Source organism: Aquarana catesbeiana, linkage group LG01 (assembly GCF_042186555.1).
Source record: "Aquarana catesbeiana isolate 2022-GZ linkage group LG01, ASM4218655v1, whole genome shotgun sequence".
NCBI classification, from domain to species: Eukaryota; Metazoa; Chordata; class Amphibia; order Anura; family Ranidae; genus Aquarana; species Aquarana catesbeiana.
In genome coordinates, this window is record NC_133324.1 from 751,555,682 (window position 1) to 751,572,223 (window position 16,542).

Genomic DNA, 16,542 nt, shown 5'->3' on the forward strand with positions numbered 1-16,542 from the left:
GGCATGTCTCTTTGTAGGAGGGGGCATGTCTCTGTGCAGGAGAGGGCATGTCTCTTTGTAGGAGGGAGCATGTCTCTTTGTAGGAGGGGGCATGTCTCTGTGCAGGAGGGGGCATGTCTCTTTGTAGGAGGGGGCATGTCTCTGTGCAGGAGAGGGCATGTCTCTTTGTAGGAGGGGGCATGTCTCTGTGTAGGAGGGGGCATGTCTCTGTGCAGGAGAGGGCATGTCTCTTTGTAGGAGGGGGCATGTCTCTGTGTAGGAGGGGGCATGTCTCTGTGCAGGAGAGGACATGTCTCTTTGTAGGAGGGGGCATGTCTCTGTTCAGGAGTGGACATGTCTCTTTGTAGGAGGGGGCATGTCTCTTTGCAGGAGGGGGTATGTCTCTTTGTAGGAGGGGCATGTCTCTTTGCTTTATGGAAATGTCTCTTTGCTGAATATATGGGGCTGTCTCTTTGCTTTATGGAAATGTCTCTTTGCTGAATGGGCGTAGGATTTTTTGTGGCAAGTGGCACAGCTGCAACTGGTGGCAGGCTATAGTTGGCAAATGACATAACTGTGGGTGGCAAGTAACAAGCTGCATCTGGTGCCAGGCAATGGTGGCAAGTGACAAGCTGCATCTGGTGCCAGGCAATGGTGGCAAGTGACAAGCTCGGGGCTCCCACTGATTCTGCATTATGGGGAGTTGAACTATTTCATTACATATTACAATGTAATAATATAAATAATTTGATTTGATCATCCTGACACTATATGAATCATAATGTTAGGATGATTTAAGTACTAACACCAGCCATTCACCTGACAAATCACCCACTGACAAACTCCCTGTCAACCCCGAGACTGCATTCCCCCCCCCCCCATCTTTCTTTGGGAAGGAAGGGGGGTATCCCTGAATGGCAGTTTGTAAATGTGGTCACCCTAGCCGCCACTGCAGCGCTGCTGTTGCAGAATGTTGCATCACTGAGCTGGGATCAGAGCGTAGCTTTCGTGGTGCTACACAATTCATATACCTGTGAGCTGATGTTTTTGGACATGTCTCTTTGCAGGAGGGGCATGTCTCTTTGCAGGAGGGCTCATGTCTCTTTGCAGGAGGGGGCATGTCTCTTTGTAGGAGGGCTCATGTCTCTTTGCAGGGGGGGCATGTCTCTTTGCAGGAGGGAGCATGTTTCCTTGCAGGAGGGGGCATGTCTCTTTGCAGGAGGGGGCATGTTTCCTTGCAGGAGGGGCATGTTTCCTTGCAGGAGGGGGCATGTCTCTTTGCAGGAGGGGGCATGTCTCTTTGCAGGATGGGCATGCCTCTTTGCAGGAGGGAGCATGTCTCTTTGCAGGAGGGGGCATGTCTCTTTGCTTTATGGAAATGTCTCTTGCTGAATATATGGGGCTGTCTCTTTGCTTTATGGAAATGTCTCTTTGCTGGATGGGCGTAGGATTTTTTTTTGGGGGGGGGCAGCATTTCATTCTTGGGCCCAGGCAGCACAATGTCTTGGGCCAGCCCTGGTGCTGCCTCTTCAGTGCACATCGGTGCAGCCTCATTCATGCACATCAGTGCAGCCTCATTAGTGCCCATCAGTAGCCTCATAAGTGTCCATCAGTATAGCCTCACCAGCACACATCAGTGAAGAAGAAAAATTACTTATTAAAATTTTATTACAGCTTATTATTTGTATAACGGAAACAACAAAAACAGAGGGGTTTTGAAAATTGTTGGTCCTTTTTTTTGTTTACTTAGCAAAAAAAATAAAAATCCCAGTTTTGATTAAATACCACCAAATAAAGTTCTATCTGTCTCAAAAAAATGGCAAAAATTTAATTTGGGTAAAGTGTTGCATGACCACGCACTTGTCATTCAAAGTGTGACAATGCAAAAAGCTGTAAATTGGCCTTTCAGCTTTTAGCAACTGTCACACTGAATGAAAGTCCCCAGTATTGAGGTGGTTAATCACTTGCTGAGTATGCAGCTTTTTTTTTTATCTTTTAATCCTTGCCTATGTTCCTGTTTAAGTTGGAGCCATGATCACTGCCCCAGGCTTCCTGTTTCAGGGTAGTTCCTTTCTCTTAGTGCTATGGAGTCACCTTGCATGCAGGGACTAGGTTTGTATCTCATTACAATATGTACATCAGTAGAAACACACAATCCCATAACCTAGGATGGCAAGGCACTCCCCAGTTCCTCCTTACCCCCACATCAAGCTAACAGACTGGCTTGAGAATGTACTGTCAATTACTAACTCGTTCATGTGAAGACCAGAAGTTCAGGGAAGCATCACTTAGAAAGCAAGAGCCAGCAGCTTTGAAAGTTGTAAACTGCAAGTGCTGCAGTAAGAGTTTTAACAACTTTTACAGAGGAGTGTTTCATTTATTGTGCTCAATGTTTTAAGCTAAAAATACTAATAGGTTATTCTTACTTTAAGATGTATGTAAATGAAAGACAGTAAGGCTGGTTTACACTGCTGCATTGCAATTTGGCTGCAGCTTAGGTGTAACTGCAGTCATAGGTGTGCATTAGGGTGTGCACCCCAAAACTCAAACACACGTGTGTGTGTGTGTGTGTGTGTGTGTGTGTGTGTGTGTGTGTGTGTATGTGTGTGTATATATATATATATATATATATATATATATATATATATATATATATACACATGCATACAGATACACACACACTCTTATGGCAGACCCGGTACAGTGAAAGATAAGTACGGTAGCACTTCATTAATGGCAGAACTAGTCAGAGGGAGATATTTCCAATCTCCCTTCAGGCACACAGAGCGATAATGCTAATGAATTGGGGTGGGTAGGGTGTGCCTAGGCACACCTGGCACACCCACTGCGCACGCCTATGACTGCAGTTTTTCTGCGGTTATCCCACGGTTTCCCATAGACTTTTTATGAGACCTTGTGGTTTTGGTGCATTTTCTGAAAGCGTTCCAAAAGTCCTGCATGCTGCATTTTTGGTGCATTTTCAGAAATGCACCAGAAACATGCAATCAAATAGAAAGTTTACAGGAAACTGTGGGTTAAAAACTTGGGTACACCTGCACTGCAGCCAAACCGCTGCTCGGCAGTGTGAAACTGGCCTAGTTCAAGGCAAAATGTTTTTTGTATATATAAACAGATGATAAATACTTTTTTTCTTTTTTTTTTTTTTAGAAGTGATCACATGACCTCTGTTCTCAGCTGCATAAGGGGCTTAAAGAGGTGGGGGTGGAGACTGTAGTCAGTGCGTTAGCAGGTGGCAGAGAAACAGCAGTTCACTGATCTTCCCAGTGAAGAGCTGTGCAAGGTGGCATGTAAGCACAATTCTAAACATTACACACGCGAGACAGATCTGTCTCGCGTGTGTATCTCTCTCTTTTCCTCCTCCTCAGAGAGGGAGGGGAAGGGAGACTGGCAGGATCATCAGGCGTTTCACACAAAGGAAGCAATACAAGAAGAACAGAATACTTTTTCATAGAATTACATGGTACAGCAGACACATATCAGGAATATGAAGTGTTGGGGTACCATACACCTTAGCACTGGCTAATAGCCCCCGTATCTTCTCCATCAAAAACATATTTATCCCTAGACCATAGAACCAATGATTGTGTTGTTTTAATCGCTGCAAACTAAATTTGATTTTAGCTGAATTCCAGATCCCTTTTGGAGTCGTTGGCCCCTATGATACTGCAAATGCACATCCATTCATCCATATAGAGCTGATCTGAAATGGGCCCCAACACTTTAGATCAGGGGTAGGCAACCTTTGAGAGGTGGAGATCTACCTGAACAACATAGAAGGGATCAAAGTCCGGGTGCACCTTTTTATTTTTTAATTTATTTTGTAGATAAAGAAATTTACTAGCAAGACCCCAATAATATGTAAGGATCTGTAATTCCTCCTGCACAAATCAAAGAATTGTGGCCGCAGCATGTGTACATCCCTGGCCACAGCCTGTGCAGCTAAAGGAGGAGTGGTTGGGAGGTGGTAAAACTGCAGCTCAGTTGAGGGGTTTTAATGCCCCCCCCCCAACTGCTAGTCCTAAGGTACAGACCACTTTACAAAGCACCACCAAAGGCTTTTTTTAGACTAGTGGTTTGGGGGCGCCAAAAATGTGCTGTTGAGCCAACCGCCCCCTATTTTACCATGATCGTTATGACTAAATCATAGTGGTTTAACCATGTCACATCATCCATTCCATGCAGTGTTTTACAGGCCAAATGAAGGGAACTCTAGTGTAAGTGGACAGTGGCTGTTATTTTTGCACCTTACACTAACCTGGCCACTGTATATGCAGATGTGCAAATTGTATTTATCTAAGCTTGGAACGGAGAGGTGGTGAAGGATTTTAAACCCTGGCATCTTAGTCTTGGGTACTGGTGCAAATGTCATATAAAGTACATTTGTTGCGCTTCATTTGTTAGAAATATGCTAGAAGTTAAGGTTTGTGTACAATGCTGTGAACTGAGGGTAAAGGAAAACATTTTGTGCAACCTTCTAGAATGGTCATTCTCTCCTAGGATTTTGCCTGGAGAGCATTCCAGTGTGAGGAGTTAAATTTTTGGGGCCTGGTACCAGCTGGAGGTTTGAGCTAAGGCCCAAAGAATCCAATTATGAGGGCCTGGAGAATCAGGAAGATTTCTACCTGTTGGAGCATCTTCAGAGGAATCTGCTATGCAGAAATAGGTCCAGGAGAGCTTGAGGAAAGCAGATGCGGGATGGACATGGCATATAGAGCACAATACTCAGCTCTTTAAGGTACCTGTGACTACTCTGCTAGGACCAATTCCTATTTGGGGGCAGCTACAGCAGAATCTAGAGCCATCAATAGAGTTACTCAAAGGATTTAATATTGGGAGGCTGCTAAAGAAAAATCTAGGACCACCAATAGGTGCTATTAATGTTGGAAGGCTGCAATTAAAAACTTAGAATCACCAGTTACAGTAGTTGTTGACATCAGCAGACCTGGGACATTTTCCTGTTTTTGTGGCCTGTAACAAGTAAAAGGATTGAGCCGGCAACTCTGTAGTCCAACTAGTGATTTTAATGGTTGGTTACAAAAGTGACAAGCAAAACAGCTGATGCGTTTCGGCAACAGCCTTAGTCCCGGTTCACACAGGGACGGCACGACTTGCAGGTCGCCTCACCGAGGCGACCTACACATGACTTCAGCGGCGACTTGCAAAATGACTTCTGTATAGAAGTCAATGCAAGTCGCCTGAAGTCATCCCAGAAATGCTACAGGAACCTTTTTCTAAGTCGGAGCGACTTGCGTCGCTCCTATTAGAACGGTTCCGTAGTACAGAACGGGAGGCGACTTGTCTGACAAGTCGCCCCTGTGTGAACCGGCACTTAGTTGTAGCATGTTAAATATAAAAATGGCAACACATTTATACTCATATAAGCTCCACCCCAAAATCAATTTGCATGCTAAATTGAAGCAATTAACTGAGCAATTAAGAGGTTAATATCAAAGTGCCAAAATGCAGGAAAAGAATTGAGACAAAAGATATACATCACATGACATGTTTCAAAAGATATAAAAGCACAGTGGAATACCATACAATATCATCCTACACATAGGGGTAAAAAAAAATCAATAATGATAAATCATAGAAGAAAAAAGAATCAGTATGCTGGTGCATGTAGCCCATATGTAAGGGTCCATATGGCATCATGGTAAACTACTGTATAAGACAGGAGAGACAAAGGACATCATACAACATGTTTTAACAAAAGTCAAATTTACTAGGTAGTTAGTGAAGACTAGAATTGTTGGCCCCAGGGAAAGGATCTATCTCACTTCCTGTTCTAGAAGTCTTCTATGTGTATCCCCTCCACGTGTCGCTTGTTTAATTTTCTGCACTGCACAGAAGGAAAATTAGGTCATATTAACTTCATGTTTTGTTTTAAAATGTTTTGATACATTAGACATCTTTTTTATATTGCTTGAGGCAGTACCATTATAATGTGTACTTCTGACCCTCTCTGCATTATTTTAAAGTGCACATAAATCAACTAAAAAACTAGTTGTTGTCATTGGTGTGTTGGTGTTTCCAAGTGCAGTTAGTCACCACTACGAAATGCAGCTTCTGCCGGAGTGAGTGCTACATTATTCTGGGTTTTTAATTTGTTTGGGTTTTTTTTTTTACATTTTTATGTAGATATGGCATTTTTCGTTTAGGGTGCTCAAAACACAGTATTTATATGTTACTAAGCATTGGTTCCTGAAGCTGCCTTCAACCACACACCACTGTAATGTTTGGAAGAAAAAAAAAATTAAGCAGAGAATAGTATGCTCATAAACCACCTCACATGATATCATTCACCACATCCCCCAGAGCCCCTTAAATAAAACAAAAGTTAGGCATACTTTGGTTAGACCTATTATCATTGATTAAAATTGTCCTGCTGCTTGTCAACTTTACACACGGGTATCCTGTGCAGTATCTTAACTCTTGAACTCTTGTAGTAAAGCTCAGCCTGTGCTCTTTCTCTCTAGTAACTTTTGAACCTAGCCTTGCTTTTTAAAATTGTCCTGCTGCTGGCTAGTTTCACTCTGCTGTGTCTTAATTATTGTAGTAAAACATGGATACTCATTTTCTTTTGTACATTTCAGACCATTCTCCCTCATTAAAAATGTCCCACTGGTGGTCAGTTTTACACTGCTGTATCATCTACAATCTCTTTAATCTTAATGAAATTTTCATAGAAATTGGCCAGCAGGAGAGCTTTGCATCAGCAAGAACAGGGATAGCCTCACCAAACTGCTGACCAATTTCTATCTATTGGTCAAAGTGTGCCTAATGAAACAGTATGTATTGCTGCTAAATCTAACTTAAAAAAAACAAGTTTTTTTCAAACTGAAATTAATCTGTTTGAAGCGTTGCTGCTGTATTTATAGTGGTTGTAAACTCTCCCCGACAACTTTGTCCCATGTAAATCAGCATAAAAAACCCTAATAAACACTGCTTGTAGATATCTCCTTACTTGCTTAGTATTGTTGTAATCCTTTTTGTTCTTTAGAATTACTTCACTGAGCATGCCCAGATCTCCCCTGATTTACGGCACACTCTGTGTACTTGTCTGTCTATTATCAGATCTTCCTACGGCACAACACTGAAATCGCACGAGACTGCATAATCATTCAGAGGTTCCTACTACACCCCATGTGACCATATGACATCACATGGAGTTTAAACTTGGGCATCGGACAGCATTACTGCAGCCTTATCAGCTAAAGCTGATAAGACTGACACAGGCAAACACTAGATAATCGGCACAAGTAAATACTATGAAATAAAACAAATCAGCTATGAGCAGTGAAGCAGGGTTGCCATAGAAACTTTGGATTGAGAAGGAGGCTTGGTTAACAGTACAGGAAGTGCTCAATGTAAGGGTTGAAATACACTCTACTGGGAGTAAGTAATATGCGATTTGGGCTGGATTACAGTGGTTATAGTTTGATAATTACCTATTATAATTGACTAAATGAAAAGCAGCATCAGAGTGGGAGAGTTTACTTCCTCTTTAAGTGAAGGTAACTGTAAAAAAAATTCTGTAGCCAAATATTTGCTGCTGTGAAAATTGGACCATAACACCATGTGCAGCTTAAAGGCATGCTCCAGGCATATTATTTAAGGAAAGTGTGTATTTTTTTGCCCTCTAAGCCACATGAAGACTCTCCCCCCACTTTGTTTTTTTAAAAAAAAAAAAAAAAAAATTTTTTGCATTGGTACATGTCCCTCATGGCAGTGCCCAGCTTCCCATACCTTTTTATTTAAAAGTAGTTTGTCTATTTGGTCTAAAAATTACCAATAAAGTGATGGTAAAGGCTTTTTTTTTCTTTCTTTACAATAACAAACATCTCATACTTACCTGCTCTGCGCAGTGGTTTTGCACAGAGCAGCCCTGATCCTCCTCTTCTCAGGTCCCTCGCCAGCACTCTCGGCCCCTCCCTCATGTCAAGTGCCCCCAGAGCAAACGGCTTGCAATGGGGACACCCAAGCAAGCTTGTTCCCAAGCTGCAGCTCTGCGTGTCCATTTACACACAGGGCCGTGACCCTCTTTCTCCTTATTGGCTTACTAGCAGTGATTGACAGAAGTTGGAACCAATGGTTCCCGCTGCTGTCACAGTCAATGAGGAGGGAGAGTCCCTGCAGAGCCTAGGCTCTCCTACACATCGCTGGATTGAGATCGGGCTCAGGTAAGTATTAGGGGGGGGCTGGGGGGACACAGTGCTGTGCTGCACACAGAAGGATTTTTACCTTTATGCTTAGAATAATAGAAAACCTTGAGCCTTTAGAACCAATTTAAATTAAAGTGTGTCTAAACCCCAAAGCATTACAATATATTTTATGCTTTTTTCTTCTTTCTTTTCACCTGGTGATCCGGCCAGTAGGTCTGTTTATTTTTCAACTTCCTTTAACAGACCAAGCTGTCTAGCAAACATGGTGGTTTGAAACAGAAAAAATTCCGCGCTAGAAATACAAAAGAATAAGCAGCAGTAAACAGTGCGACAACACCAACCAAACAAATAAAAATAAATAAACTGCGCTAAAACAAAGGTTATAAGTGTTGGGTAAGTTAATAGTGTGACCTAACACCAACAAAAATATAAAAAAAAAAACAAGTCCAGTAAATAAAAGTCCAAATTCCCAAAGTAGTAAGTATTCAGTATAAGTGTGGATGCTGTTCCAAATGAGCTATGATTGCTCTTACCAGAAATCCAAAGATATAAGCGGATGGCAAAAAACCCTTGCCAGGGCCTCTGAGGTATTGGACCAATCAGCACCGTCCGTGGTCAGATCAAAATCCCCTCAATGAATGCAGGAGAGAAGCAAACACAAGAAAAAAACTGCGGTATTGTGGCTGGAGTCTTCCTAGTGCAGGATGATGAGACTGTTTAAGTAGAATGAGCTTTGAATTTTTCCAGAGGGGACCTATTCCAGCAATTGCAAGCAAAACAAATTGCTTGTCTAATCCACCTGGCAGTAGAGGATTTCGGAGTTTTATATCTCTTCTATTCACCCAGCTCCAGTAACCCCTACAGGGGTATCTTGCATAGCATATAGGCTTGATGCACTATATGCTATGTGCATCAAGCCTATATGCTATGCAAGATACCCCTGTAGGGGTTACTGGAGCTGGGTGAATAGAAGAGATATAAAACTCCGAAATCCTCTACTGCCAGGTGGATTAGACAAGCAATTTGTTTTGCTTGCAATTGCTGGAATAGGTCCCCTCTGGAAAAATTCAAAGCTCATTCTACTTAAACAGTCTCATCATCCTGCACTAGGAAGACTTCAGCCACAATACCGCAGTTTTTTTCTTGTGTTTGCTTCTCTCCTGCATTCATTGAGGGGATTTTGATCTGACCACGGACGGTGCTGATTGGTCCAATACCTCAGAGGCCCTGGCAAGGGTTTTTTGCCATCCGCTTATATCTTTGGATTTCTGGTAAGAGCAATCATAGCTCATGGTGGTTTGAAGTTTGACACAAACCATTTACCCCTGAGAGGGGTACATATAATTGTCACCTTTTATTTATGTAGTTAAAAACTTTATCCCAAAAGGAAAAAAAAAAAAGTTTTTTAACTTCTTAAATTGGAATTAGGCTTTAAAGTACAACTATAGGCAATGTTTTTTTTTCACTTTGGATAGAGCAAGGGAGGATTATAACTCCTATCAGATTTTTTTTCGCCATCTGTTTCCCATTGCAGAGATTTCCCTTCACTTCCTGTCCCATAGCCAACAGGAAGTAAGAGGAAATCCCTGTAAATCAAGGGAATTCCTTGTTGACCCCCAGGTCACCAGAACTAGTGTACCCATTGGAAGATTTCCAATCTAATACTTTTCTGGGGACAACCCAAAATTTGGGCAATTTTTTTTACTTTCACTTTCAATGATAATGGTAAACAGGACCCATAGAGAGGGTGAATCTCCTTAACGGGGACAGCAAATAAAACTGAAAAGTGTTCTAATCCCTCTCCACACTATCCAAAGCTAAAAAAAATACAAAGTTTTGCCTTTAGTTATACTTTAATTTGTTGGTCACTTATGTAAAGTCAATTAAGATCTACTAGTTCATCAAACACAACCATCTCCAGACAGTGCTGCCATGTCTCAGGTGCTCCTCCAACCAGAGTGGAGACACCCTAATGCCCTGTACACACGACCGGTTTTGCCGTCGGAATAAACTCTGAAGGTTTTTATGACAGAGTTCCGACGGAATTCCACTCAACCTGTCATGCATACACACGGTCACACCAAATTCCGACCGTCCAGAACACGGTGACGTATGACACGTACGACGGGACTAGAAAACAGAAGTTCAATAGCCAGTAGCCAATAGCTTCTGTCTCGTACTTGCTTCAGAGCATGCGTCGTTTTTGGTGCGTCGGAACAGCATACAGAAGAGCGGTTTTTCCGATAGTAATTTGTTCCGTCGGAAAAATATAGAACATGTTCTCTATCTAAGTCCGTCTGTATTTTCAACGGAAAAAGTCTGATGGGGCATACACACGTTCAGAATATACGATGAAAAGCTCAGACTCTTTCTGTCAGAAATTCCGCTCGTGTGTATGTGGCATTAGGCAGGAAACATGTTACTGTCTGAATGAGCATGTGAAAATAGGGGGGAAAAGGCCTAAAAACAGAAAAGCAAAGTAGCCACAACATTTATTGTCAAGGATTGGTAAGTTGCAACAAATTACAATTTTGGTTTTGGGTTTAGTTAAATTCAATAACAGGAATCACCTTTCAGACCTCAACAGGATTTGCTGCTAAGTTTAGGTACACTAAATTATAAACAGTATTTGCCGTACCTTCCGCAAATCGAACCTGGACAAATTCACCCACCACTTTTAATGAGTTGTCATTTTTCAGTCATGTCAAAAGCTCCTCTTTTTAAACAATATATAGTTTTTTTTTTTTAATTAAAGCAAAAAGTTCTTCATTAGGAACAGAAAAGCACCCAATTTTTATACTTTGAAGTTTTATGCAATGATCTAATAGAGCACCTACTTTAATCTACATCACAGGGGAAGCTACAATCACAATGACTCTTTTATGCATCTGGTTCCTTTGTGAATTTAGAATCTATACATAAGTACACTGATCTAGAAAGCTTATTTTCTTTGCTATTGGGATCGTTTTGAAGTTGCCTTTGATAAAAAATGGTCATACCAGCTCATATATTACAGTTGTAAAGGTGAATAGAAACAAAAACAGTTGTAATACTTCAGCATAGTTATATAAATATTTGCTAAGCAGAACTTGGCCTAAAACTTTTTTTACTTTTGGATAAAGGAATAAAGGACTAGAAATTGTTTTTCGAGAAGAGATCAAACCCCTTTGTTTTAATATTTGTTCTGCTGTTTGTACTTTTTGTTTTTTTGGTGCTTTTTCATGTTATTTTTTCTGAATGCATTTTTAGACTGGATCTAGACTCTGATATTTATATGTGTAGCTAAATGTTTTAAAGCAAAAATATATGGTAATAATGCTAAAGTAAGTCCTAATTTGGATTATGTATTGTGTTATTGTTCTTACAGAGTAATGATGAACAATTTCCTGGGCCGACTGCCTGACAAACCGCTTTGTCAATATATGCCTAAACTAAACTGGCTGTAAGTACAAAGTATGTTTCTGGAGCAAACCAGCAATATACACTGAGCAGATCAATAAAATGTTAAAGCAGATTGTGTTTCACATTTGAAAGATTATATATACTGTATATAATAATAAAGTTGTATTCATTAAAGTAAAATTTCAGGATAAACCTAACTAGTCCCCAAAAAGCTCCACCCCCCTCCTAAGACCTTTGCTGGCTAATATGTGAAGAATAGAAAAAATATTCCTGTGCTGCGCTACTGTGTTGATATCGCTTATGAGCTGCGTGCGATCACTTAATGTGTTCCCACATTCAAGACATACTTGTATAAATATAAAAAAGTGCCATGCTGCTCTTAAAGCGGGGGTTCACCCACACCGCCAAAAAAAAAAATATATTAAAAGCCAGCAGCTACAAATACTGCAGCTGCTGACTTTTAATACATGGCCACTTACCTGTCCCAGGGTCCAGCGATGTCGGCAGGGGATGCCGAGAACCCGCTCGGTTCTCGGCAGCTGCCGCCGCCATCCTAGGTGAGGGAATCAGGAAGTGAAGCATTGCGGCTTCACTTCCCGGTTCCCTACTGCGCATGCGCGAGTCACGCTGCGCGTCTCTAGTGGTCCCCGCTCTCTCCTGGGAGCTGTGTGTTCCCAGCAGACAGCGCGGTCGGGACGGGAAGAGGCATAGACTCCCATGGGAGTCTATGCCGGAAGTGGGTGCAAATACCTGTCTTAGACAGGTATCTGCACACCCCTCCCCCCTGAAAGGTGCCAAATGTGACAGCGGAGGGGGGGAGGATTCCGAAAAGCGGAAGTTCCATTTTTGTGTGGAACTCCGCTTTAAGTTCCTAATTAAACTACTTATATAGTGCAAAACTAAAACTCAGTATGTGCATCAATTAATATAAATCACAACACCTAATATACCACAATATGTACATATACTGTACAGTATATACATAAAAAGTCTCTAACTATTGATTCACAGTGAAGTATCTCAAAACCTCTCTAGTGATCAACCGCAAATGATAAATTCACATTCACAACTCCACCTCAGTGTGTCCAGCCTCTCACCTTCTATTATGAACCTATGAGATGTATAGGCCACAATGCACTTCACCCCCCTAAAGGGCTAATTGAATCTCCTTTCTTCTCTCCCTCTCCAACTTGGGATCTTTTATGCAGACATCAAAGTGTATACCCCTTTAAGGGGGACAGGGCTTCCGTCTTCAGTGGAACTGGTGGTGAGGAAAAAACAGCTCAGTAATTCTATTATTTTAAATATTTATTAAAAGCAACCAAAATACACTCACATTTGCTGGTGCACAATGCCACCACTACAGAGAAACAACCAACAGCATTTACCCTAGTGCAGGGCACCACTCCAGCACTGTCATCTGGCTTCACCCCATGTTTATCGTCATCAATCACATGACTTCATCAGGGGATCCCTGACTAACCTGTGTAAGAAAGATGTATATACTTACCTATTTTCATAATAATGTAATCTTCAATGCAATAATTAATAAACATCCTCCAAAATTGTCTTTACCATACACACTATGACCTCTTGACTCCAAATCTGCTCCACTACAAGCATAGGCCTCTTAGGTTGCAAGAGGTCAATTACACGCTTGTTTATGAAAGTAATACGTTTCACTACACATCCACATACGTAGAATTACTGGCATGGAAGGGATAAAATCACCTATTCATCCTGTTTTTCAGTATAGAGAACAGAGAAATATAGTGTAGCGCTTGTGTATATACAAACTATGACATTTATAAACGATGAATAAATGTGTCCTGCTTCAAACGTCCTCAGGACAATCTAGACCTCTAGAGATGAGCACATGGAGACAGATGTTTTAAACGTTATTATGCCATGTGAGCCTTTCTTTCTCGCATGATATTTGTAACACCTATTGGGCCTGTTGGATTGTCCTGAGGACGTTTGAAGCAGTAGCGAGACCCCTACCCCCAGTTTGGAAGCTGAGGATAACCTGACGTTTCATCTCGCCAGACCGGGTGGTCTACAAGCTTTCTTTGACCTGGAAGACGTAGGTCTTTCCAGGTCATTTGATTCCGGTAAGCCTCCTCTGAAACTTTGGTGATGGTCCTGCCACCTTTTTAGATCTTCCACTCTGTGATCTATTTACCCATTTGCCAGAAGTGAACAAATTCGCTCTTGAAGAAACCCCAGGATTTGTTTTTTCAATTTTTTCTCATTTTATATCATCAGTTTTTTTCTAGCACTTAACCCTTATAGACTTTTTGGTGGTGGTCTTTTCATTAATCACTACCAATATTAGTATTAAATTGTTATGGACTTTATTCTTTGATTTGTCACACATGTACGGTCCTTTAGACCCACTACTTATGGTTAAACCATAGATTTATATTATTTATTCACTGTAGTCACTGTCAAAATTGCTTATTTGTTTCACTTAGTGTTGTTTAAAAAATGTTTCCATTAAGGACACATTTATTCATCGTTTATAAATGTCATAGTTTGTATATACACAAGCGCTACACTATATTTCTTTGTTTTATTACCTTTGCCTTTGTCTAGAAGTGTGTTAGCTGCTAGTTGTATATATTTTTTAATTTTCCTTTTTAATATTGTTTGGCGCAGCGCTGTACTTATTTCCACACAGTATAGAGAACAGATAAATACCAAACATAATGCTCACTGTAAACTTCAAACCATGCTACACAAAAAACAGTCACATATAATGTGGAAGTAGTAACCCAAAAATTATTGTGCAGACACCAAGACTTCTTGCCAAGCAACTTCCCACATGTTCCTCAAAGTGGAACCCTCTAGAGAAGTCCTGCTATTGGACACAACATGTCAGATGGAGTCACCCCAGTGATGTTATCATGTTATGGGAGGAGCCTAATGCCAAGTGCTTAGTAGAGCAAGACAGGTTACACACAGCATTTTATATAATAATTTATTAAATAATATCATTTTATATAAGCATTTTATATATTAATATCTCTAACCCAGACTTTGTATTGTATGTGTTTTAAATCTTTTGGGCAATTGAATAAAATAAAAAACAAAGGGAATATACCGCGCTAAATGAGGACAGTAGTTATCTAAAGTAGAGACTGTTGCGATTACCATGTGATATAAACAAGGCAAAAATACATATAAAAATAACAATCGCGCAAATCAAATAGGTGATGAAATACACTTGATTACAGTGCAAAGTGCAAAAATAAATCCACTAATTGTGTAAGTCTACCAAACTTATCGTAAGTGGAATAGGTATATAGGTGCTACACACATTAAACAAATAAAGTGCAGTGTGCATCAAAAATAACAGATGGTCCAAAATGATTAAATTGTATTCTTCCACTGAGTGACAGATAATGAATGTTCTGTGACACACCAATGTGGTAATCAGGGACCCTTACCAGATAAAAGGGGCCACCTATCCCTAGGATGGCCAACTGAGCAAGCAGATTAACCTCTGCTGGGTAACAGGGCAAAGCCAGATAATCTTTCTCTTTAGCCTCCAGTCACAGCGATATCCCCAGATCATCCAGAGGAATTCCATAAGGAGAACAGTCTCCAATAGTGTGATACCATTTATATAGTGTTTATTATAGAAAAAGGGGGCCAAATGCGCACATATAAAATCCTTTTGGTGGCAAACAAACGATTACCTGTCCTTCCGGGATCACATGGGGCGTGATGGCATAAGCGCGTAGCACCACCCGACATGTTTTGTCACATGTGACGTTTTCTTAGGGCAGTGAATAAACTATAGCAGACAGCACTATGGAAGTTTCTTGGCAAGAAGTTTTAGTGTCAGCACAGTTATTTTTGGGTCACTGCTTCGAAATTATAAGTGAGTGTTTTGTGTGCATGTGTCGTGTAGTTTGAGGTTTACAATGAGCACAATGATATTTGTTCTTTCTCTGAGTGATACTGGATAATAGGATGAATTGGAGATTTTAACCATTCCATGCCAGTAATTCTGTGGCTGTGGAGGAGTGGTGAAGTTTATTCCTTTCATAAATAGGTGTGTAATTGATCTCTTGCAACCTAAGAGGTCTATGCTTAAAGATGAGCAGCTTTGGAGTCAAGTAGGCACAATGTGCACGGTGAGGACAATTTGGGAGTTTGTTTATAGATTGTTACACTGAAGACTACAATATTATCATCTCATATACAGTACGTTGGACTATGTTTTGCACTTTTTATGTTGTTGAGGGATATTGATTGATCATTTTTGTTTCTTTACACTCGACTCGAACCTCAGGTGTTCGCCCATTCACCAAACAGCGAATATTATGGGGTGTTCGCAGCAAGGTGCCTTTGGCCAATCATGGCTCAGGGGGACTAAGTCCACGCCCCATACTATATAAGGCTGCTCACATAGTGGCCGTGTATGGTGTGTGACTGTGGACAGAGATAGATTGAGATAGATTAGGCAGGCAGGTTAGTTAGTGGCAGTGTATTTAATTAATATATATATATCTAGATATAGATATATATACTCTGCATTTAGTGTAGACTAGATATTCAGTGTAGACTCTATATTCAGTCAGTGCAGGCAGTCTAGTATACATAACGTAGTGTATTGAAGTGGTTAAGTGGTACCCCGCGCCAAAATTTTTTTAAAAAATGGTGTGGGCCCCCCCGAATCCATACCAGGCCCTTCAGGTCTGGTATGGATTTTAAGGGGAACCCCATGCCAAAATTTTTTTTAAAAATAGCGTGGGGGTCCTCCCCCAAAATCCATACCAGACCCGTAGCCGAGCAAGCAGCCATGCCATGGCAGGCCAGGAAAGGGGGGGACAAGCACTTTTTTTGGTGAATGGGTGGGGGTACAATGTACCCCCACCCATTCACATAGGGGTGGGATCTGGGGGCTCCCTTGTTAAAGGGGGCTTCCAGATTCCGATAAGTCCCCCACCCGCAGACCCCCACAACC

The 16,542-nt window shown here is 41.1% G+C and overlaps 1 protein-coding gene across 1 annotated transcript in view; it reads left to right on the forward strand.

Annotated features, from left to right (window-relative positions):
- Nucleotides 1–16,542, forward strand: part of RXFP1 (relaxin family peptide receptor 1) — a 522,477-nt gene that overhangs the window by 355,283 nt on the left and 150,652 nt on the right. Inside the window, exon 9 of the mRNA XM_073605821.1 lies at nt 11,533–11,607. Coding sequence (XP_073461922.1) covers nt 11,533–11,607 — 75 coding nt within the window. The remainder of the gene's footprint in view (nt 1–11,532; nt 11,608–16,542) is intronic.